This window comes from Natator depressus, chromosome 9 (assembly GCF_965152275.1).
Source record: "Natator depressus isolate rNatDep1 chromosome 9, rNatDep2.hap1, whole genome shotgun sequence".
NCBI lineage: Eukaryota > Metazoa > Chordata > Testudines > Cheloniidae > Natator > Natator depressus.
In genome coordinates, this window is record NC_134242.1 from 46,759,631 (window position 1) to 46,781,758 (window position 22,128).

General features: G+C 47.8%; 1 protein-coding gene across 1 annotated transcript in view; it reads right to left on the minus strand.

Annotated features, from left to right (window-relative positions):
• Positions 1 to 22,128, minus strand: part of MYO7B (myosin VIIB) — an 89,942-nt gene that overhangs the window by 27,466 nt on the left and 40,348 nt on the right. Inside the window, exons 22-36 of the mRNA XM_074964029.1 lie at positions 21,678 to 21,785; positions 20,351 to 20,530; positions 18,095 to 18,304; positions 16,696 to 16,866; positions 13,566 to 13,646; positions 10,782 to 10,909; positions 8,616 to 8,742; positions 7,012 to 7,131; positions 6,154 to 6,327; positions 4,978 to 5,205; positions 4,328 to 4,495; positions 3,437 to 3,554; positions 3,216 to 3,342; positions 2,465 to 2,634; positions 1,695 to 1,879 (exon numbers count right to left, since the gene is read on the minus strand). Coding sequence (XP_074820130.1) covers positions 1,695 to 1,879; positions 2,465 to 2,634; positions 3,216 to 3,342; positions 3,437 to 3,554; positions 4,328 to 4,495; positions 4,978 to 5,205; positions 6,154 to 6,327; positions 7,012 to 7,131; positions 8,616 to 8,742; positions 10,782 to 10,909; positions 13,566 to 13,646; positions 16,696 to 16,866; positions 18,095 to 18,304; positions 20,351 to 20,530; positions 21,678 to 21,785 — 2,295 coding nt within the window. The remainder of the gene's footprint in view (positions 1 to 1,694; positions 1,880 to 2,464; positions 2,635 to 3,215; positions 3,343 to 3,436; positions 3,555 to 4,327; positions 4,496 to 4,977; positions 5,206 to 6,153; positions 6,328 to 7,011; positions 7,132 to 8,615; positions 8,743 to 10,781; positions 10,910 to 13,565; positions 13,647 to 16,695; positions 16,867 to 18,094; positions 18,305 to 20,350; positions 20,531 to 21,677; positions 21,786 to 22,128) is intronic.

A 22,128-nucleotide genomic window follows, 5' to 3' on the forward strand; every position in this document is an offset into this window, starting at 1 on the left:
ATTAGAAATCCACCTCCTTTTTGTCTGATTCATCTTTCAGTAGGTCCCTGGGATGGGGAGTCCTCCTGTGCACAAGTCAGAGCAGGTTAAATTAGGTTAATTAACCTGATAGACTGCATCTGGTGAGGAACCAGGGATTGAAAGGTTGGTTGATAATGGAGCCCAGCTGAGAAGGAACAGATGGGATTGGTATAAAGCCAGGAAATGGGGAGCAGAAAGGGGCTTCAGGGGAAGTAGTCTGTGCTTACTTCCTCCCTGCCTCGGAGAAGGGAGGTGTGTTTGGGGCTATGGAATTAAGTAGTCTGTAGTTACTTCCTGGGAGGAGGGAGTTTGGGTTGGTAAATCCAGAGAGGGGGAAGCCAGAAGATGTAGGCAGGAGTCCAGGAACATAGCAACAGGATCTTGGAAAAAGCAGTCCACAGTTGCTAGACATAGGTTCCCTGGGCTCCCCTACCAGCCACTGGGGAAGTGGCACAGGCTGGGCAGTGGAACAAAGCCTGCCTGGGACAGTTGTCCAATAGGAGTCTGCTATCCTGGAAGGGGAGGCCCATATTAACCTAGCTGGAGGGCCAAGCCACAAAGAGCAAGCCATGAAGAGAGCATCCTGAGTTGCAGACAAAGATGGCAGGGCACGTGAATGAGCAGCAGAAGGGGGTGCTGGAAGGAGCTAATCCCCAGAGCAGCCAGGAGCGGGTGCCCCAGCGTTAAGCGTGCCCCATAACAGTCCCCTTTAATCCTCTTGTATAGTACAAAATATAGCAACTCTCTAAAACTGGGATAGCCAATTCATCAGTGGGAAGATGGTGATTAGGGTGAAACTTGTGCTGGGTGCCTGTTAGGTGTGTTCCTTTAACACAACGTTCTGAGATGGGAGTGGCTCCCATCTGTTTGTAGGCCTGTATTTCCAATCAGACAACCTGCAGCAAGATGGGACCCGTCAGCTAAGTAAATCCAATGACTGTATTTGCAACAAATAGTTCCGAAAAATGCGCTGGGGCTTTGGGGTTTGTTTTGGTTTTTTATAAGAGGCAGAAATAGCCCAAATCATGGCATTAATCCAACATTCAGCACAAAAGTCTGGGAATTCAACTGCACGCATAAGTCCCCGCCCCTGCCCCGCCTCTTCTCCATGTCCCTGCTCCTCTGCCTACCTCCCAGCACTTTCCGCTGCCAAACAGCTGTTTGGCGGCGCTTCGGACTTTCCAGGGGGGAGGAGCGGGGACGTGGCACGCTCAGGGGAGGAGGCGGAGAAGAGGCGGGCAGGGGCAGGGACTTGGGAGAAGGGGGTGGAATGGGGGTGGGGCAAGGGGAGCCAGGGGTGGGGTCGAGCACCCACAGGGAACAGTGGAAGTCAGCGCCTATGTTACCATTAACTGTATAAAGTCATACAAAGACAGAGGGCATGGAGTTATGGCTGCTATATGTGCCATCATCTGGAAACTTATGCCTTTTGTGCAACTGAAATCTCATCCTCAGTGTTGGACTAAGGGTTTTGTTTGTTTTGTCTTTGTTTTTGCATTTAATTCTGACTCATTTGTTGCTCCTATGAAAGGCATCAACCTGGTCTAAGTTGGGAGGACCACTCATATTCCAATGAACAATTGCATTCAGTACTGTCATGCCATTCACCCCTGGGTCTGCAAGGCCTGGAGACCATTCTATTATTGTCTATGTCCCCAGCACATGCTCCTTACCAGCACTTGGCTAGATGGTTTTGCAATGGAAGGGATGATATAGATTGCTTCTAAAGACACAATCCCCATCTTGGCAGTCCTTTCATTTTGAGCATAGGCCCAGTCACCACGATTTCCTTCCAGCCCTTTGTCCTGGGTCAGAATCAGCAAGTCCCCCTTCTTGAAGGGCAGAATGGCAGGGTCCCCTGGAAACAAAGAGAGCTATAGTATCCTATTCAGGCTTTATAATGTCAGAAGAAAATACAGGGGATTTCAATCATAAAGACAAGTAAAATGAGTTTGCAAGGCCTGGGCTCAGTTACCAGTAGAAAGCGATTTGTGTAATAATGGCTGATCATACAATAGCACTTTTTAGAGCAGACACTGACATGTCCTCTGGCAGCCTGCGCCTGCTCCCACTGAGGTCAATAGCAAAACTTACATTGATTGTGATGGGAGCAGAATGGGTCCCTGGGACTGGCAATGATGCAGGGAAAAGAGCTCACGAATGAGAATTAAGTGAATGTGGCAGGTGGAGTTCCTGGACTATGCAGTGTCCAAGAGGAAGCAAACAGCAGCGAAGGGGGAAGGAAGGTCGATTTGTTGATTTCAGGGAGGCCTGAACCATGGTGCCTGACATGCTGGCTCATTGTGGTGATTATTACTGACTCTTCCTGGAGTAAAGTTTCTGTCTCCTTGAGCTTTCCTGCTTCTCTTTTAGCTCTTTTGAGTGCTTACTGGGGGTTCTCACAAGACTTCTCCCTGCCCAAGAGAAGGCTTGTCAGACTAACCTTGCTGCTTGCTCTCCTGCATGGCCACAGCATACTGGGACCTCTTCTTCAGTCCTTCCAGAAACAGGACCACTAGCTCCGCGATGACAATGCTGTGGACAGACGTCAGGACAAACTCCTCTGCCCGCAGCGTGATGAGAGTGCAGCTCTGCCCAAAAGACTTCACTGCCCTGTGGATCCAGAGTGGTTTGTTACTGGAACATCTGCAAAGCTTGTATCACCTTTTTGCTACATCCATACACAGCCCTCTATCTGCAGCTCAAGGCATGCAAAGCCTCCCCACAGGGGCAGGAACTTCCTGGGCATGCATTAGCACTAACAGGAGTTAGGAGCTCCTGACTCAACTTCTCGAAAGTAGGTGAGTGAAACTCTGGCTCACTCTCTCTTGAGAGCATCACATGTTGGTTCAGCTGCCCCATGTGTCTCTGCAAAGTTACCTCATTCTAGGCACTGAGGAGCATCCGTCTCCTGGAGTGAGCAGTGAATTAATTCAATGTAAGGCTTCCCTCACACTAATGCACCTCAGTCCTGACCTGGAAGGATGATCTTTCCCTGGACTTACTGGGGAAGTTCATTCATTCAGAAACTCTCTGGACGTGTCCCAAGGATGGATGCTGACCCAGACCCAGAACAACCGCCTTTCTTGGGGAGTGAGGGGAAGAGAATCTCCATCCTCCATGGAGAGCCGTTGGCTGAGTCTAGGCTGAGAGGCAGCTGTTTTCTCTGGATCGTGCCAATCCAGGGGACTAACCTGTTGGTGTGTATTCCAGTGATTTCTGGGAAGGACAGATCGAGGAGCCGCTTTTCTGACTCATCTATGAAGCAGATCCCTTTCCAGTTAATGGCTACTATGAAGTGGTTCTTGGGCAGACTGGGCCCTGGAAAGGCAGAAATAGCCCATTTATAGATATTGTTCAGCCCTTCTCTCTTTATCCTGTTCCTATCCCCTTACCCACTCACTGCTGATGTTACCTGAAAATCTGGTGACTTCAAAGAACCTAGAAAAGAGCAAAGGCCACTGAAAACGGGCAAAATCCACTAGCTGCTCCTTCACGCTCTGAGGGGAAAGCCGGTCCTGTGTGTATGGGGCCTACAACACAAAAACAAGGCCATGGCTTCTTTTATGCAGATCCAGGGTACACATACTGAAGTGCAACATCCAAAGACTCACAAGGAGCAGGACCAACCCTGCAAGGTGCAGAGAGCCCTCAACTCCCTGGACTTCTTAGGGAGTTCAGCAATTTGCAGGATTGGGCCCAATTTCATCTGCAAAAAATCAAACCCCAGGCAGTCTCCATGGACCCGAGCTGTCCCATTCAGACATGGCTAATGGCACAGGCAGCTGTTTGGATTCTAAGCTCCCCTGGGCTGGGATCTCATCTCCTTGGTTGTCTGTCAAGGGTTTAACACACAGTGGGTGTCATAGAAATACTAATACAATTAATCAGTATAATCCATCTTGCCAATAGAACAGGGAGCGTAATATGCATGAACGCCAACCATCCCATGTTGCGTCTACTCTGAATCAATCACCATAGCAGCCACCAGTGGTGACTCTTTAAGAAACCCCCTGAGTGGCTGCAGAAATAAACTGTACTGCCTCTTTCTGCTCCCAGAGGAGACAGCATAGCCCCTCTTCCTGCTCCTCCCTAATGAACCATGCAGGGCATATGCATGGAGATGCTTCTTACTGCTCTCTGACAAATCTCTAGGCACCAGCCAGCGCTCCTCTCACTACTGCCCCTTGGGACACCTCACACCATGTTATAAATGGAATTCATTAATTAAAGAAGTAGAAGCTGGAGCTTAACACAGGGTCTTGGAGGCTCAAGATCAATTCACAGTGTTATGCGAGATCCGTACCTTGGCATGTGCATACGTTATGAGGCTCACCCACTTCTCCTGGGGCTTTGACTTCAGCAGCTTGGCTGGGATGAAGTCCTGGAGTAGCTTCTGGACAAGCTCATTGTGGATGGAGTCCCCAGACTGAATGTAGCAATATTTTGCTCCTACTTCCACCAAATCCTCCTCCTGCAACAATTCAGCTGGTTAAATGAAGCCTGGAAAGTCATAGCTGAGTCCTACCACCCTTTGAGATCCACTGACGAGACATGCTATACAAGAGCTGGGTATTCTTCTGATCCAACACTACACGGTCTGGAGTCAGTATAGCAACAGTCATTTTTCTGCTCTCAGCATGGCTGCCGTAGGCAGCAATACAGTAGGAAGAGAGTGACCTAGGCTGCGGTCACAGTGCCAAGCAGGACAATCGAGTCCATATTAAAATAGAACCCAAGCAACTCCTCAGGGCGTGTGTGTAGCATCCAACGGCAGCTGGCAGATGCAGCTTACCTTACGTCATACTCTGGCCGGGCTGCTGGCACCGTCATTTGGAAAAGTGCCCATTGAGAGGGTGTTGGACACAACTCCATCAGCCTGCCCTCCTCTGCTTATCCCCTTTGGAAGCCCCTATGTCCTACTGCCCCCATGCAAAGGGCAGTCAGGAACCCCACCTTCTCACAGCGGTATTCTCCAAACCGGATCCCGCGAATGATCTGGTGGTAAATGAGCTCCGTGCTGACTGGATCTTCCTTCGAGTTGTGCCAGGGAGTGAAGATCTCTTTCCGAAAGTAGAGGCGCCATGGGGTGTTGCGTTCATGGGCACCCTGCTCCTTCACCAGCTGCTCGCACTGGGAGATGGCATCCATGACATGATCCCGGCCGCTACCCAGTGACCAGACCTAAGAGCAGAGGGATAATCCGTTTCAGGGAAAGGCCTGATTTGTAATTTAGTGAGTGACAACAGACTAGCATGCCCCTGTCTGCTAACAACGAAGATATCCCAGACACATCAGTTCATATGGTGGGCTAGTTCAGAGGGGTCCTGGATGGGACTGGGCAAGTTACACACTAGTAAGTGGGTGTAACTTACACACCAGGGCATGGAAGGGCAGGGTGGTGTCTGGAAAAACAACCAGGAAGGTAAAGGTATGGGGGTCCAGGAGTAGGACTGCTTTATCATACACCCATCTTTTTGCTTTTCCTGCTACAGCCATGCACCTCTGCCCCCTCAGGGTTTAACATACACCCACTTTCCTGCACTTGCATTGGTGGTTTATTTTACACAATGGTGTCACTTCTGAGTTCAGCCCATTGAGTTTACAGCCCAATTCTGAGCACCCAGACCATATGCTTCTCTAAACTAGTACTTCATTAGCATAACAATATAGTGGGAAAGGATGTGCAGAGTGATAGCATGTGAATTACAGGGCTGTGCCTCATGGGGACTGCAGGCAACTGTTCCAAAGTTTGGGTTAAGCGCCACTGATGGCAAAATGCATCAGCAGCTCCTAGGACTTGGAGCGTGGAAAATGGAACTCTCCCCTGTGTAGGGCTGAGAAGTACTGACAGCAGTGAGAGGGGAATATCTATGATGGAAAACAAGAATGCCCGAGCAGGGCAGACGGAGGGGAACTGTCAGCCGCTGGAAGGGACAAAAAGCAAGAGAGTAGAACCAGTGCTGTAAGGGAGTCCTCAGCCAGGTGGGACAGATATTAGAGGAGATTCCCAGTGTGGAGCTTGTGGAGGACTATTCGAGGTCATTCCCTTGGGAGGAGCTTCTGGAGGGTTATTAGAGGCCATTCCTGGGGAGGAGTTTGAGGATTTCAGGATGGATTTCAATACTTTACCTTGTCATACACAGCAATGTAGAGTGAAAAACCAAACGTGTCCTTCTGCATCATTTTATCAGCTACCAACTGGCAGATCTCTTTGGCAATGGAGGCTGAATCTGCAGGAACCGTGATGCTTTGGCCATTCATCAAGGTGACATTAAATACAATGGGTTTCTTCTGCTTTGTTGCCTGTTAGCCAGAATTAAGTGAATGAGAAGAATCAGAGGCAGACCCCACTTTCCCAAGGAGAATGGAGGAGTCATTTAGATTTAAGAGCTCTCTCTGCACCAACTTTACACCATGATCACAATCACGTTCGAGATCTCAGCTCATTAAGTGAGGTTACATCTTCACTAGAAATGCTGCGGTAGTGCATCAGTGTAGACACTCACTACAGTGATGGGAGAGGCTCTCCTCTTGCTGTAGTTAATCCATCTCCCCCAGAGGCAGTATCTAGTTTGACAGAAGAATTCTTGCATTTGAGGACTTTTCACACCCCTGAGCAATGTAGCTGGGTCGACCTAACTTTTTAGTGTAGGCCTGGCCTCAGTCTGCAGGGCCCATACAAAGGAAAAGAGAATAAAAACCAGCTCCACACCCATCTTGCAGCTTCATCAAAAGGACAGCAAATGCAGCAGCACACAACTGGTCACCCATCTTATGGATCGGATGCATTATGACAAAGTCCTGATTTTGCTAGTCCACCTGGCAAGGAGTGACTACAACTGGGCATGTCTAACAGCATAGCCAGAGCAGGTTTACTGTCTTTCAGTTCCTGGACTTGAAAAGATCAGCCAGTGAAGACAAGTAAATACCATTCAACATGAACACACAGATATGTAACTGAGAACCCGTTGATGAGGGAGAAACTACCTGTAGCTCCAGCCAGCTGGGAGGTTCAGTCCGCGCTCCATTGGTATAGGTGCGCTTCAGCCGTTCAGCACAATACGGTGCGTAGCCTGTGGGCCCACTGCGGATGAAATTCAGCAGGTACTGGATGTACAAAACATAAGAGACAGTTAGGAAATGCAGATGTTGCTAAAGAACTGGTGTCTCACAAGGGCCAGTAGATCAGATCAGCCTGATCCTATAATAGCTCTTCCCAAACCAACTTGCCAATGCATTGCACTGGGTTTCTTGGCATTTTCTAATCATACTACTTAGTCATCCATTAAGATTTCTATGGAGAAATCAATCTTCAACTCCTGCAGAGCTTACACTAGCCTGTCAATTCAGTGAAGTTCAAGGAATTTTGCACTAGAAGGATCTGTAGTGATATGCAGAGCTAAACCCTCAACAGGGAGTAAGATCTGTGCCAATTGCTCACTATGATATGGAATTATTATTGCAAATGCAGGCGCCTGCCTGCCGACTGCATGATACCAAGGGCATCCTTTGTCCATGCAGTCCTACTGTTTGCACAGAATTGCAGTAACTACACATGCAAACATGAGTGCTTAATTGCACATGGACCTCAGGACTCTCTCTGGAAATTTGGCCTGTTATCTGAATCCACAGGTCAGTCTAGAAGCCTCCTGCAAACCTCATGCTTCAGGGGGCAGAGTGCTCATATCCCTGTAAATCAGGAAAGGCACTATTTCCGTTCCAACATGCAGCCTGGAACAACTGGCCAGGGGTATTACGGTGTTTTACCTTCCTCTGAAGGATCAGGGACCAATCATTGGAAGAGCAGGATGCTAAAATAGGCTCCACTGTAATCAACTGTGGGCTGTAAAGAAACTTTTGGAGACAGTAGGCCTGACTCAATCTCACTTACTTATTTAACTTCAAATGAGCTACTCCTATGTTGCACCAGCAAGAGATCAGAATCAGGCCTGTTGTGTTGAATTCATCCCTGCGGTAACTGGGCCTGATTTGGATCTCTCCCCTAAATCACTAATAACACCATTGAAGTAGGCAGTGGAATTACACCACTGTGCAAGTGGATGAGATCAGAATCAGGCCCCCCTGCCATCAATGGAATGACAGCAGGGATGTACGCGTCTTGGCCATGCCCCATACATTCCGTTTGGGCTGGGTCTTTGGCTTTGCAGAGAGAGAGGGGAGGAACACTTGCAGAGTAATCTGTGGTGAGGGAGTTGCTACTGATCTTTACTTTTAACTATTCCTCTCCTGTCGCATTACAAATGCCAGTAACATGTACAGTATGGGTCAGATCCTCAGCAGGTGTAAATTGGTATAGTGCTTCTGAAGCAACCTGGAGTAACTCAAATGAAGTCAGAGCACTGAAGTCTATGCAGCAGCTGAGTCTCTGGCTCATGTATTTACGTCTGAGGGAGGGTGAAGGGTACAATACTGGAGATTTATGTATTGATGTGGGGGAGTAACGATGTGGGGGAGTTTCTGCCTCCATCCTATCACCAGTCGCTATAGCAACCAGTTAATTCTACATATTGTAGCCAAATACAACAACAAACAAGCCCCCAGACCTGGTCCAGGAAATGAGGGCACGATACCTTCACAAACTTGTCTGAGGGAGGGAAACAGCCCAGGCAAAGCGAGAGGAGGATCCAGCCTCGAGCTCGACTGCTCTTGTTGTTGTTTCCAGAGAGCTGCTTGCAGATCTGGCAGTAAATCTCATCTCTGTAACAAGACACATGCTGATCACACTGTCAAAGAGAATGATGGACATTATGCTGTCAAACTGTGGCTTGATGGATCCCTGCAGCATTCAGACTGACCATTTCAGCCCTTTAAAATTACCTCTGTGTCAGCTCAGTATATTTTATTTAGTTCCTTTTCCATGGTGCTCAAGGCACCTCCCCCTCATTCAGAAATCCAGCCTCCCAATAGCTCGGAGGTAGGAACTATTACTGTATCATCATCCAATCTCACAGGTGGGGATCTGAGGCACAGAGAGTGATTGACTTGCCCAAGTCACACAGGAAGCCAGGATGTTCTGAATCTCAGTGCAGTGCCTCTTGCACAAGGAAGTTAATCCTACAGTGCCTTGTCCCCATGGATGTTGTATGTCCAGGAGGGAGAGGGATAGCTCAGTGGTTTGAGCATTGCCCTGTTAAACCCAGGGTTGTGAGTTCAATCCTTGAGGGGGCCATTTAGGGATCTGGGGTAAAAACTGGAGATTGGTCCTGCTTTGAGCAGGACGTTGGACTAGATGACCTCCTGAGGTCCCTTCCAACCCTGATATTCTATGTCCAGTCCAGTCTGACTGTGACCAAAGGCTGTTACCATTGGACAGCTTTTGGTGGCTTATATGAAATAAGTTTGGGAGTTTCAGTCCAGCTCCCAGGGGGCAAGCACTTCATTGTCTACAGAAACGCCAGGCATGAATGTGCAGGCTTTGACCACCATGGACAGAGACCCAGGGAAAGCGTAGATGATTTTAGAATGGCTCTATATAAACAAGCAGGATAGTTGTCACCTTGGCATCATGAAAGAACACAAGGGAGAGAGTCTAGTAGTTGGGATTTTAAATAAGAAGCTTTCAGAGAAATCACGGTTAATGTTGGAGTTAACTAGTGTGGCAGTGTGCAACCTGTGAAAATGCAAGCTAGCAAGAGCATCGTGGAAGCATGGGCAAAAAGCACTAAAGAACATTCCAGTGGGGAAAAGAGAAGCAACATTAAAAATCTCTCTTAAAATAACTTAGTTCCCTGGATAGAAACACGGACACAGAACACAGGGCAGAGGAGCTCTGCCCAACCACTGGGAGCATAGGCAGGAAGCGTATGAAACAAGGACATTGGGGGCCAATTTTCAGCTAGCATAAACTATAATAGCTCCATTGAAGATAATTTATACCAGCTGAGGATCTGTCCCAGGAGTATGTCGACTGAAGTCAAAGGATCAGGTAGACAGCCCAGCCCAAGTTAGGGTGAAGAAGAATAATAAAAAACATAGAAATGTAGGAGTGGAAAGGACCTCGTGTGGTCATCTAGTCCAGCCTCCTGCGCTGAGGCAGGACCAAGTAAACCTAGGCCATCCCTGGCAGCTGTTTGTCTAATGTGTTCTTATATCTCCGGTGATGCAGATTCCACAATGTACCTTGGAAGCCTATTCAGTACTTAACCGCCATTTAGAGTCAGAATGTTTTTCCTGACATCTAATTTAAATCCCCCTTGATGCTAATTAAGCCAATTACTACTTGGCCTGCTTTTGGTGGACATGGAGAACAATTAATCGGAGTCCTCTTTATAACAGCCATTTACATATTTGAAACTCTTGGCATGTCCCCCCCTTCGCTAGACTAAACATGCCCAATTCTTTCAACCTTTCCTCTTAGGTCAGATTTTCTAAACCTGGTGTTGCATCAGACATTTGAGCTTTTGGCAGGCTACAGCACAAAAGCAGGCCCTACTGCATACCCCTGAGATATTCAGCGACAGAGGTTGATATAGGTGAGAGAACCAGTAAGACGGACATTGATCCCATCAAAAATGGCAGGACAGGCAGGCAGGGAGGAAGGCGGTTCCAGCAGACAGTGGTGAGAGAACCTCTTGGGAGTAGCTGGTTACTCTGGAATTTAGACAGACTTCCTCAGAGATGAATTGAGCCCTAACTCCTCAGTTAATGGGAGTTGATAGCAGGATTTGGAAACAGAGCTCTGGATGGTTTTGTAGCTGTGGGTGGCTGGCCTTTGATGACAGGTGCAAGTTCCATACCTGATGGCAGGGCGCAGGATTGCATTGCCGATAATGAAGTGCACTTTTTCAAGGTTGGACATTGGTCTATCCAAGATTGTGCTCTGCTCCTGGATTAGCTCCTCCCTACCGTTCAGCTGGCTCACCACCTGAAACAGAAAGGCAGGATTCTCAGTAGCTCCTCTTTTGTACTAGTCATTTGCAACTGGGTCCAGGAATAGATGCCTCTACTGTATCTCTACAGCCAAAACATTCCCAGCATAACCCAGTGACAGCTGAGAGCTGACCAGAGCATCATTATTTCAATGTAAATTAACCCAAAACATCTATTGCTGCAGCTTTCAGAGTAGCAGCCATATTAGTCTGTATTCACCAAAAGAAAAGGAGTACTGTAGCTCACGAAAGCTTATGCTCAAATAAATTTGTTAGTCTCTAAGGTGCCACAAGTACTCCTTTTCTTATTGCTGCAGCATTACCCTCACCGACTGGCTGGTTCTACTTAGCTCTACTGTGACCTTTGGCTCTGCAATAGCATGAAGTCCCTGTTGCACTCATATACCATAGTGATGAGTATTCTGTAAACATCTAGATCAGAGGTGGGCAAACTCTGGCCCGTGGGACTGACCTGCCCGGCCCCTGAGCTCCTGGCCCGGAAGGCTAGCCCCGGGCCCCTCCCCTGCTGTCCTCCCTCCCCCACAGCCGTGCAGGCAGCATTCTGGGCAGTGGGGCTGCGCACTCATGCAGGGCAGTGCAGCAGCGTGTCTGGCTCCAACCGTGTGGTGTGGCTGCCAGACATGCTGTTCTGAGCGGTATGGTAAGGGGGCTGGGCCGGGGCCGGGGCCAGGGGGTTGGATAAGGGGCAAAGGGTTCTGGGGGGCAGTCAGGGGACAAGGAGCAGGGGGGTTGGATAGGGGGTGGGGTCCTGGGGGGGCAGTTAGGAGCGGGGATCCCAGGAGGGGGCAGTCAGGGGACAAGGAGCAGGGGGGGTTGGATGGATCAGTGGTTCTGAGGGGGGCAGTCAGGGGGCGGGAAGTGGGAGGTGTCAGATAGTGGGAGGGGGGCCAGGCTGTTTGGGGAGGCACAGCCTTCCCTACCCGGCCCTCCATACAGTTTTGCACCCCAATGTGGCCCTTGAGCCACAAAGTGTGCCCACCCCTGATCTAGATAGATATAAAGGATCTATGTTCTGCATCAACTGAGACAGTTATTAAAGAACATCTCTGAAGAGCCAGAAAGCTGCTCCTTCATTTTCCGCCGCAGAAACCTTTCCCTCTAGTGCCAAATCATAGAATATCAGGGTTGTACAGGACCTCAGGAGGTCATCTAGTCCAACCCCCTGCTCAAAGCAGGACCAATTCCCAATTTTTGCCCCAGATCCCTAAATGGCCCCCTCAAGGATTGAACTCACAACCCTGGGTTTAGCAGGCCAATGCTCAAACCACTGAGCTATCCCTCCCCAAAGCAGAACTCTTCTAGCTGGTGTTAGTGGTAGGTCCCTTATCCTTTCAGTAAACCATGCACTAGCAAGCAGCCTCCTTTCCTCATTCATGCACCCAAAGCCAATGCGCTACACTATGTTATGTGCTCAGTAGAGCTGTTCAGACATTGTGACTGGCCTAAGGACTGCTGTCCGTAGTCATTCTCTTTCAAAGAGTAGTTTGTCTAAAATAAGTAAAATGAAACACTAGCATCACCTTCTCATCTGAAGCCTGAACACTGGGAATGGGAAAATAGAACACAGGACTTCGTATTAGTCATACCAAACTGTGTGTGTCTGGGGGTGGGGTGGTGTCCTTCCCTTCTGAACAGTGTTAATAATAAAGTTGGTTGAAATTTTTCAATTATTTTCTTGAAAAAATGGTCTTTTCACAAACAATGACAAATAGTGCAAATTACTTTGGTTTTCTACATTTATTTTTGTGTGTGAAGCTTTTCACCACATTTTCTATCAAACATATCAATTTTTTTTTCATTTACTGAAAACTGGTAAATGGCAATTTTCAGTAACACTATCAATGCAAATTTCAATTAGAAAAGTGGTGAAAAATGGGTACGGGTTCATTTTAAACACTGCAAAATAGAAACAATTTGGACATTTTTATGACATTTGTTGTTTTTCAACCAGCTCTAGTTCAATGTCCTGGTGCAAGAAAGGCCTGTCCTTGCTCTGGAAGGGTAGGAAGCTCAGCCTGGAATCTCCCAGTTGCAAGGATTAGAAGAGGCTAAGACATCTGTGAGCGAGAACTGGTGGAGGGACTGTCCTTCAGAAAAGGACTGGAGAAAATCTAAATTTGAACCACCTAGTGTAAGCACAATAGGGCCTGGGGATTGTTCAAAGGTGCATGAGAGGGAAAGATTTTCCTCACTGAGTGGAAAAGGATGCACAGTCTCTGCTCTGGAGGAATTGCCTAAGAGGAGGCAGGGGAGGACTGTAAGCTGTTGACGGTAGAACACTCACTGTATCTGTGCAGCACATAGCACAATGGGGCCCCGAGCGAGGCCTTTACGCACCCTATATAATACAACTGTTAATAATGCGGGGCTCACTGTGCTGAAGAGCCGCCCTTCAACAGGAGCAGGAAGGGCTGGCAGGGCTGGAGGAAAGGGGACCTGTCAGGATATGAATAACCTCAGTGGAAAGTAGCAGAGCAGGAGTTCCATACACAGGGAACAGCTGGCCCTGGAGCTACCTGGGGAGAGAATTTTTAGCTGGGGGACAGGCAGCCCATAGTGCTTGTCAGCATGGGGAGGCAGGAGGCCTGGCAAAGATACGTGGGGAAAGCTACATTGATGTCTGCCTCTTACCTTTCCTGTCAACTTTGAGGAACGTTTCAGCTTCACGGAGGAAATCCCCTTGGAGACTCTGTTATCCCTTCTGTAGTCTCCCTAAAATAGACACGGTCATGACAGAAAACTAGTTCAATGCCCAAAGCGCAGTAGAGACCAGTGAATTAAGGAATGGCAAGCAGGGGGAAAAATGCTGAACTATGTGAAGGGAATCATCAACCAAAGCACCTTCTCTCCAGTGTCTGGGCCTCTGGAGTGACAGCTTTCTGACAATGTGTTATAGAAATACTGTGCCAGAATCTTAGCTGGTGTCAGTTGACTTCAGTGGAGCTACTGTGATTTGTGTCAGCTGAGGACCTGAACTATTGTGTTTCATTCTTTCTGCATTCTACTGGGCCTATGTGGTTTTTTAAAAAAAGAATAGAAAAGTATTAATATCTTGAGAGCACAATAGTTCTTCAGCAATTCAGTTAACTGTTCACAAACAGGAATTCAGGTACAATGGCTTGGTTTGAAAAATCTAGGTAACATTCTTAGGAGCAGCCATTCAGGGTGTGATTTTCAGAAGTGGTCAGCATTGGCTTAACTCTGCTCCCACTGGGAGTTTTACCATTAACTTCAAAAGTAGACCAAAAGAAAAGGAGGACTTGTGGCACCTTAGAGACTAACAAAGTAGAACAGTTATGCCAGGGCTTGACACTTTTGAAATCCCATTAGCCTCCACCATTTCCTTTACAGTATTTTAAACTGTGTATTGAACAATGGAAGTAGAATGTGTCTTCATCAGGACTCTGCCACCCTGATGAACTCTGAACTAGTTTCCAGGCAAAAATCAGGATGTTTTACATTGCAGGGTATCTGCATCATTAACTTTAGTTCTCTGTGAGCTCAGCCAATCCCGGATTCACTCCGCAACCAGGCCACAACCTCCCATTTGCTCCATTCCCCTAGGAGAGGCTTCAAAGGACTATGTTAAATGCAAGACCCTCTTTGACCCTGGGATAGGGTGTACAAAACCCACACTAGGTGGAAAGGAGTTAATGAGAGCATGTGGGTTCAATTAGCCCTGTCCCACTTCACCTGGGAGCAGTGCCAAGCCTGGAGGGAGGAGTTAAAAGGGGTAACCCAGCTCAGTCAGGAGCTGGCTGGGAAGAGAAGAGGGCCTCTTATGCTAAGCCCTTGAAAGAAGGCCTGGTGGGGCCAGAGCCTGTCCAGGGACTGCCTGAAGGAAGGCCTGGCTGGGGCTGGAGGGTGACTGACTCTGCTAGGCATTAGAGCCTCCCTAGGGATAGGTAGGCCTGGCAAGGGATTCTTACATATACCTTGTTCCTCACAACTATGGGGCTTTTCCTTTTGGGATCTGCAGAGGAGGGGCTGGTAGAATGGCCTAGAGACAGGCTGTGGGAGGAAGCAGCCCAGGCAGGAAGCAGTGGGTCTGAAGAGGCAGACCTGATGTTTATTACAGGGTCCCAAGGCTGGAGCCTAGAGTAGAGGGAGAGCCTCGGTTCCCCTACCAGCTCCCTGTCAAAGGTAATGTGTGAAGGCCCTGGAGATAAAAAATTGAAAGGACTCAAGCCTGTAGTCAGGCTGAAAACCTGGCATGAAGCTGCTGGGCTGTAGACATTCAGGACTGAGTTTACCCCAAAAGGGGTGGGACCATATCTGACCCCACCAGAGGGCTGAGGAGTGAGAAGAGAGGGGCACCAGCTGAGGGGAGCCTGCTGTGCCACAACAGGATGCACCAGCAGTAAGCCTACCCATTGACAGTCCCCCTTATTGGTCCCCTGGGGCTCTAACTAAGCACTGCTAGCTGCACGATTTCGCTTAGCCATAATTAAAGGTACAAGTCAGGATCCTACAGGAACGTGAAGAGGAAGTTATGGCCAACAGCCCTTACTTCTATCACTTGTAGGTCACCAAAGGTTCATCTAACTGCTTAGACACTACTCTGATGTGAGAGTGGTTCTCAACCAGGGGTATGCGTACCCCTGGGGGTACACAGAGGTCTTCCAGGGGGTACATCACCTCATCTAGATATTTGCTTAATTTTACAACAGGCTACATTAAAAGCACTAGTGAAGTCAGTACAAACTAAAATTTCATACAATGGCTTGTTTATATTGCTTTATACACTATACATTGAAATGTAGGTACAATATTTATATTGCAAATTATTTTATAATTGTATGGTTTAAAAAAAAAGTCAGCAATTTTTCAGTAACAGTGGGCTGTGACCCTTGTATTTTTATGTCTGATTTTTGTAAGCAAGTAGTTTTTAAGTGAGGTGAAACTTTGGGTATGCAAGACAAATCAGACTCCTGAAAGGGATACAGGGTAGTCTGGATAGGTTGAGAGCCTCTTCTATAGAAAACCTTACAATAGGTAATTTCTTATGCAGAGCAGACCACAACTGCTGTGCCCAAACTTTTCTTGTAGGTCACTAGCATGAGCTGCTCTTTTCATCTGTGAGGGCTAGAGTGCTTACATCCAATAATGCTGAGGCCATCTTCAATTCAAGAGAAAAAAGCTTATTACCAGTGTTGGTTGTTCTCCACTTGCATTGCCTGTGCCGAGCCATACTGTAGGTGCCACTTGCAGAGGGCCGACATGACTCCTACAGGAGGGATCTCTCGAGACAGGCTCAAGATAGAGAAAAAGGCTGTTTCTAGCTACAACCGCTTGGGAAGAAGTAAAATTACTATAACTAGTTAAAAAATTCTAAGATGCTATTAAAACTGCTAGTAAAAATATTCTAAATAGTCTCTTTAAACACAGGGTCAGATTTTCAAGTGTTCAGTCCACTGGGTGCAAAGTTCTTTTGAAAACCTGGCCATCCATATCACAGTGAGGATGCTGAATGCTTGAAAATCTGGCCCATAATGCATAGGGGTTGTCTCAAATTGAGGCTCTCCATCCAGCGGGCAGAGTGTTTAAGCTCTGCTACTGGTACGTGAATGTTTTCACCTTGGCTGCCAGAACTGGCTACAGTTTCCTCCAGTGAGGCTGGCTTTCTGCAGAGAAGGCTATTGGAGTGTGTTAAATGCAGGAGTGCTAAAGCCTTCAAGTGTTCCTTTGCGGTTCTCACCACTCAGAACAGCAGCACAATAGCAGAGGGAAGAGTATGAAAATAAAGGCTTCTCCCTCTTACCAGTTCTGGAGTGTTGTGGACCATTAGCTGGACCGGGTTTTTCTTGCCAAGCGTGTCATAGATTTGCGTCATCACAGAGCTGCTCTTGCTGTTGGTGTTCTTAGCAAACATTGCTGGCTCCGGGAGTTCGCCCATGAACCGTAGGATGATATTCCACACAGCCAAGGAAGCCTGAGAGGCAGGAGATTGATGCGGAGTCAGACAGATATGGAGAACTCCAGGCTCCCCACTGCTCATAGAGAGCCACACATGCACATACGGGTAGGACTTCTCATTTCCCGCCCCCACTGTTCAGGCAGGTAAAATCCTGTGCTCCATATCATTCACATGAGAAGTGTCCATAGACCCTCATGTCATGTATGAGCAATATTTGTGTATCCCCAATGCAGAAAGGACAGCATGTGAGCTTCAGGTGGCTCTGGTGGGAATGTTAAGTCCAGTCGACAGTAGGAAATTAGGGGATATAACTACGTCGCTCAGGGATGGGACAAATCCACACCCCTGAGCGATGCAGTTAAACCAACCTAAACCCCGATGGAGACAGTTCTCCCACTGACCTACCTCTCAGGAGAACCCCTCCCGTAAGAGTAGGTAGTGTCTTCACTGAAGTACTACAGCGTTTAAGTGTAGACAAGCCCTTAGACTAGCTGTATTATTGCTAAAGCCCTCAAACAGCTGCTGTGGTGAGGCAGTTTTCTGAATATTGGGGAGGGTGCAGGATGGGGCTGGCAAGTGGTACAGAAACATTAGCTGAGCTGGAGTCTGAACTTACTCAGTGACTGGCAGCCAGCATTCAGCTTTCCCGAGAGCCCTTAGGACCCAGACCTGCAAGGGAGTGACATCAAATCTCTCGCAGGATGGGGACCTTGGTTTTCTAAGGGTGCCCTATGCTAAGTAAGGGAATCCCAGAACTTCTCATTCCTCAGCAGGAGCAGCAACAGCAGGATGATGGGAAGGCATGGACCTCCGCTCCCCCTCAACTTCACCTCAAAAACCAGAAGCCCCAACAACAGCTCAGTGAAGGGAAAGCCTAAAGCCCCTTCTTCCCCTCCCCCACCCTGAGCAGGAGTCGCCAGGGCTACCCCTGAGTGTTTTCCTTGGTAGAATAAAGGTGGAGAAGCGATTACATCAGGGCACCTTGTGTCAGCTGACTCAGTGAGTGGCAGGAATTTCTCCTGTGCAGCCAGCACTGGGCTGTAAGCAGCACCTGCCAGCAAGAAGCAAAGACTTGCAGGCGAGCAGCCTTCAGGGAACATGGAAATTACTAGTTCCATTGTAGTGCTCAGGAGTATCTCTGGCTCTAGAGTCTCCCCTGTCCACAGCCCCTGGTCAGGGAATGACAGGCCTGTTGGAGGAGAGGAAAGGCAGGCAGGGGCACTGCAAAGAAGGAACATGATACCAAGACATCATCTTTCTCATCGTGGTAGAGCAGCGGGTGACGCAGCGGCCTCCGGATGTGCATGTGCGTAGAGGATCCTTGGAAGTAAGTGGCTGCAAACTTTGGAAACGTGTACTCTGCCAGGTCATCAACTTCCTCTTCCAGCTCCATGCTCATGGGAATCATGTCCAGGTCCACCTCGTCCAGCTTGCCTGCCTTTGCTTCCAAGTCCTGCACAGAACACAGACAAGAGCCCATTTCCTTTCTCCTCATGTCCTGTATAGTTATTTTCTGCCTCCCGGCTTTGCCAGAAAGAGCCTTTGGGGTCCCAGCCAGGTGCCTCTCAGTTAATATCAGTGCTACTTCCATCAGCCAGCAGTAGGCACTGGGAGCTGTGCCTGTCCTGCTCTTGGAGATTTAACTGTCACTAAGTGCATTCAGCCTGGGATCCCAGGTGGCCTGGGAACACTATGGTGTCTGCTCGTTGGGAAAGCTAGGATCTATCTCATTATCCTATCTTTCCTGCTAGCCCTCACTCTACACTGACTTAGAGATTTATCTGCTCATTCTAATTCACCTGCCTCCTCCCACTCCATTCCACTGGGACCACAGACCCCTTCTGCAACTCCAAAGTCTTTCCTCTGTTCCCTGTACTCCTGCAGTGCTAGAGACTTAGCCTTGGGACAGTATCCTACATGGTTCAGCACTGAAGCTTTCAGAAACCTCAAGTGCTTTAACTTCATGACATTAAGAACTGTAGGGATCTCCAAAACAGTGCACCCCAAGCATGCTTCATTCAGACTGGTGACTTAAGGCGGTTGGTGCAGCTAACACTGGTGTCTTCCATCACTCATCAGAAACCTGGAAGCCTCATCCTCTGAAATGAATGGCAATGACTGCAAATTACTTTATCCTGGGCAATCAGCTGACTGGGGTACTTGGCAACTGATGGGTCCTGGCAGAGCTAACCCCAAGGAGCCCAAGGCTAAGAAAGCACGTTGGAAGAAGGACCTTCCAGCATTAAACCCTCCCAAGTGACTGCACTTCCTCAAGTCCTCCTGATGTTTCCTCTTGCAGAGATGAAATTGGCTTTCTTGAAGCAGAGGACGCTCAGCAGAAGACTGGACCTAACCTCAACAATGTTGCAGAACTAGGGACTTCAAAGCACAGTCTGGCCTCCCAGCAACGAGCAGATTTGTCAACAAAATGCTGGGGAGAAAGTCCTATGACTGTTAAGTAGGACTTAGGGCTTACCTGCACTTAACACACTACAGCGACACAGCTGCACCGCTCTAGCACCTCAGTATAGACACCACCTATGCCAGTAGGAGGGGTTCTCCCTTGGCATAGCTAATCCACCTCCCTGAGAGGTGGTAGCTAGGTCAGGGGAAGCGCTGTCTACACGCGGATTTAGGTTGCCTTAACGACACCTCTCAGGGGTGTGGATTTTTTCACACCCGAGACCCATGTAGTTAAACCAACCTAATTTTCTAGTGTAGACCAGGCCTTAGCTTTCCTTCGTGTGGCTGGAAGTATCCTTTGCAATTTCTCCCTAGACCTGACAGCTCAAGCTGATATCCAGGAGCAGATCCCATGTCCTGCCAAATTACATTCCTTTCCAAGGCAACAAATTATCAAGCTGGAGAGGCTCCAAGGCATGTTTCACTGGGCATGGATAATATGCTGGACATTTCTGGAACATCCTCCCCATGACCTAGGTACTGTGTGTAAAACAAGATCTGTCCCCAGATAAAACACTAACTGATGCTATCATACAGGCTACACAGTTCTATATATCAGGTCCACTCTCTACCTTACTCTCGTTTTCAAACAGAAAGCTACTAAATCCACAAGAAATGCATGAATGTACTGTAAAAGACTAACAAGAAAATTACAGACAGAGAAACGGGCCCTGGAAGCAGAACAAAAGAGACTGATACAGAATGAAGAGGCTGGCATGGGTTTTATAGGGTCTGCCAGCGGAAAGGAACTGGCATTATGTGACCTCAGGAGGCACAGAGCTCTCAAGCCCTGTACGAGACAGAAGCTTATGCTAAATGAGCTACTAATGAGCTTCCCCAGGATGCCAAGTGCATGAGATCATGTGACTCAAGAGAGTGGATCCACTTAGCTCTTCTCTTCTGGTCTCTTCCAGTGCTCACGTTTTCACCTTATAGAAGCTGGTTGAGCCAAATTTATCCTTGGTGCAACTTCAGCAAAGTCAAGGACATTACACCAGGCATGAATCTGGCCCATCATGTCTTTGCTGCTCTTTACCTCAAATCCCAGAGGAGCCTGCCCTTCTTGGCCTCCAATCACAGCAGGCAGAAAACCAAACACTTTATCCACCATTTCCTGATCGCTGATCGCATCATAAAGTGGTGGCTTGTTGGAGAGAGCATTGCGTTTCCTTTGCTTCTCCTCCTCCTCCTCCCTCTCCAGGATAGCCAGGTGCTCCTTTAAACACACAAAAGACACATTAAGATTAACTAGAAGGGTATTTAGCTAGAACTGAAGGCTTATCTAGATTTGGGACATTTACACTGATGTAACTACACAGATGTAGCTCGACATGTGCAAACTCCCAATGTAGACACAATGCACCAGCACAAAATGGTGCTTGTACTGGTGAGTCACACTGGAGTGATGCATCTGCACTGGAGAACTACATCCAGGATTGACACAGCCTTGGATATAAAAAATTAAAGTACATGCTGGAAATGGGGCATAAAGCCAAAATTAACAGCAGTCTGACTCTGATCCCACTCACATTGGGATAATTCAGGAGTCAATAATTCACACCAATCTAATACTGGGGTTAAATGAAATCAGAATTGGGCCCAACATTTTTCTCTTTTCCAACTTCACAAAAAGTCACTTTTGTTTCTGCAGTTGTAGAAGGCCACCAAGTCCACAGCTTCCCATGTTTCCACCTGTTCCTGTAAACAGCAAAGCTTCTGTAGGGGAAGGGGGGACATAGTTTCAGATCCCAAATGACCAACAGATTATATTGGATGGATTATGGGACATTACAAAAGAAAATATCAGAAAGTCAGTTCTCCTTCACTTACTGATGCGTAATAGCGGATGAGATAAGAAACTAAGCCCAAGATTCTAAATACTGGAAGTCTAAAGTCGTATGGCCCAGGAGCCTGACAGTTGGTGCTCATTAATTAGTTTTGTTTTAAATCTTAGCCTAAAAACAATGCAACTGTAAGGGGCAGTGGTGTCAATAGCTGCTACAGGGAAAGCACAGAATCCCAAACTCTTAAGAGAAGAGTGTGACTTTATATATTTGGTAACACATTGGCATGGGCAATCTGGACAAATGTGCCAGTACATTGCTGCAGATAGATCTGCATGAGCAATCTGGGAAATGTGCAGGCAGATAAGCACATCTGACTTGCTTGCACAGTTCTTTCTTTGCATACACAAGAGAGGTCACAACTGTATCTGCATGTTGTTACTTTTTGAAAATGCAGCCCAATGCATATATGTGTGTGCGGAGAGTTAAGCAAGTCCACGCGTGTATGTTTGGTGGAGTGGGGTGTCTGTGAGCACACACAAGAACTCTGTATTCATCCCTCCAAATCCTGATTCCTACCTTTTCTAGCTTCATGGCTTCTTGCTTTGCTCTCATTGGCCCGACGATTTGGATGAGGCGCTTCTCCTCTTCTAAGCGTAGCCTTCTGGCTTCTAATCTATGCTGGTGCTGCAGGGAACAGTAACACTCTATGAACATCTCCACCCTGCTTTGCTGGCTACATTCTAACATCATCTGAGAAGCAGGGATGGCTGCCATCCCAAGATTTTAGTAATATCCTTCAGTGGGTGCTCAACTGTAGATTGCCTGTCTTTGGCAACAGGGCCCATATAAACTAGCACCATTTGGATGTAAGAAAACTATTTCAGAAGAGAACTTTTGCCTTTTCGATTCTCTAGTTTGAAAAGGGGCCGATATTCAAATGAAAGAAATGCCCAGGAGGTTAACCGGGGCTCCTCAACAAGGGATCTTGCTGTCTTCTGCAAGAGGCAAGTACTGAAGGTTCATTTGG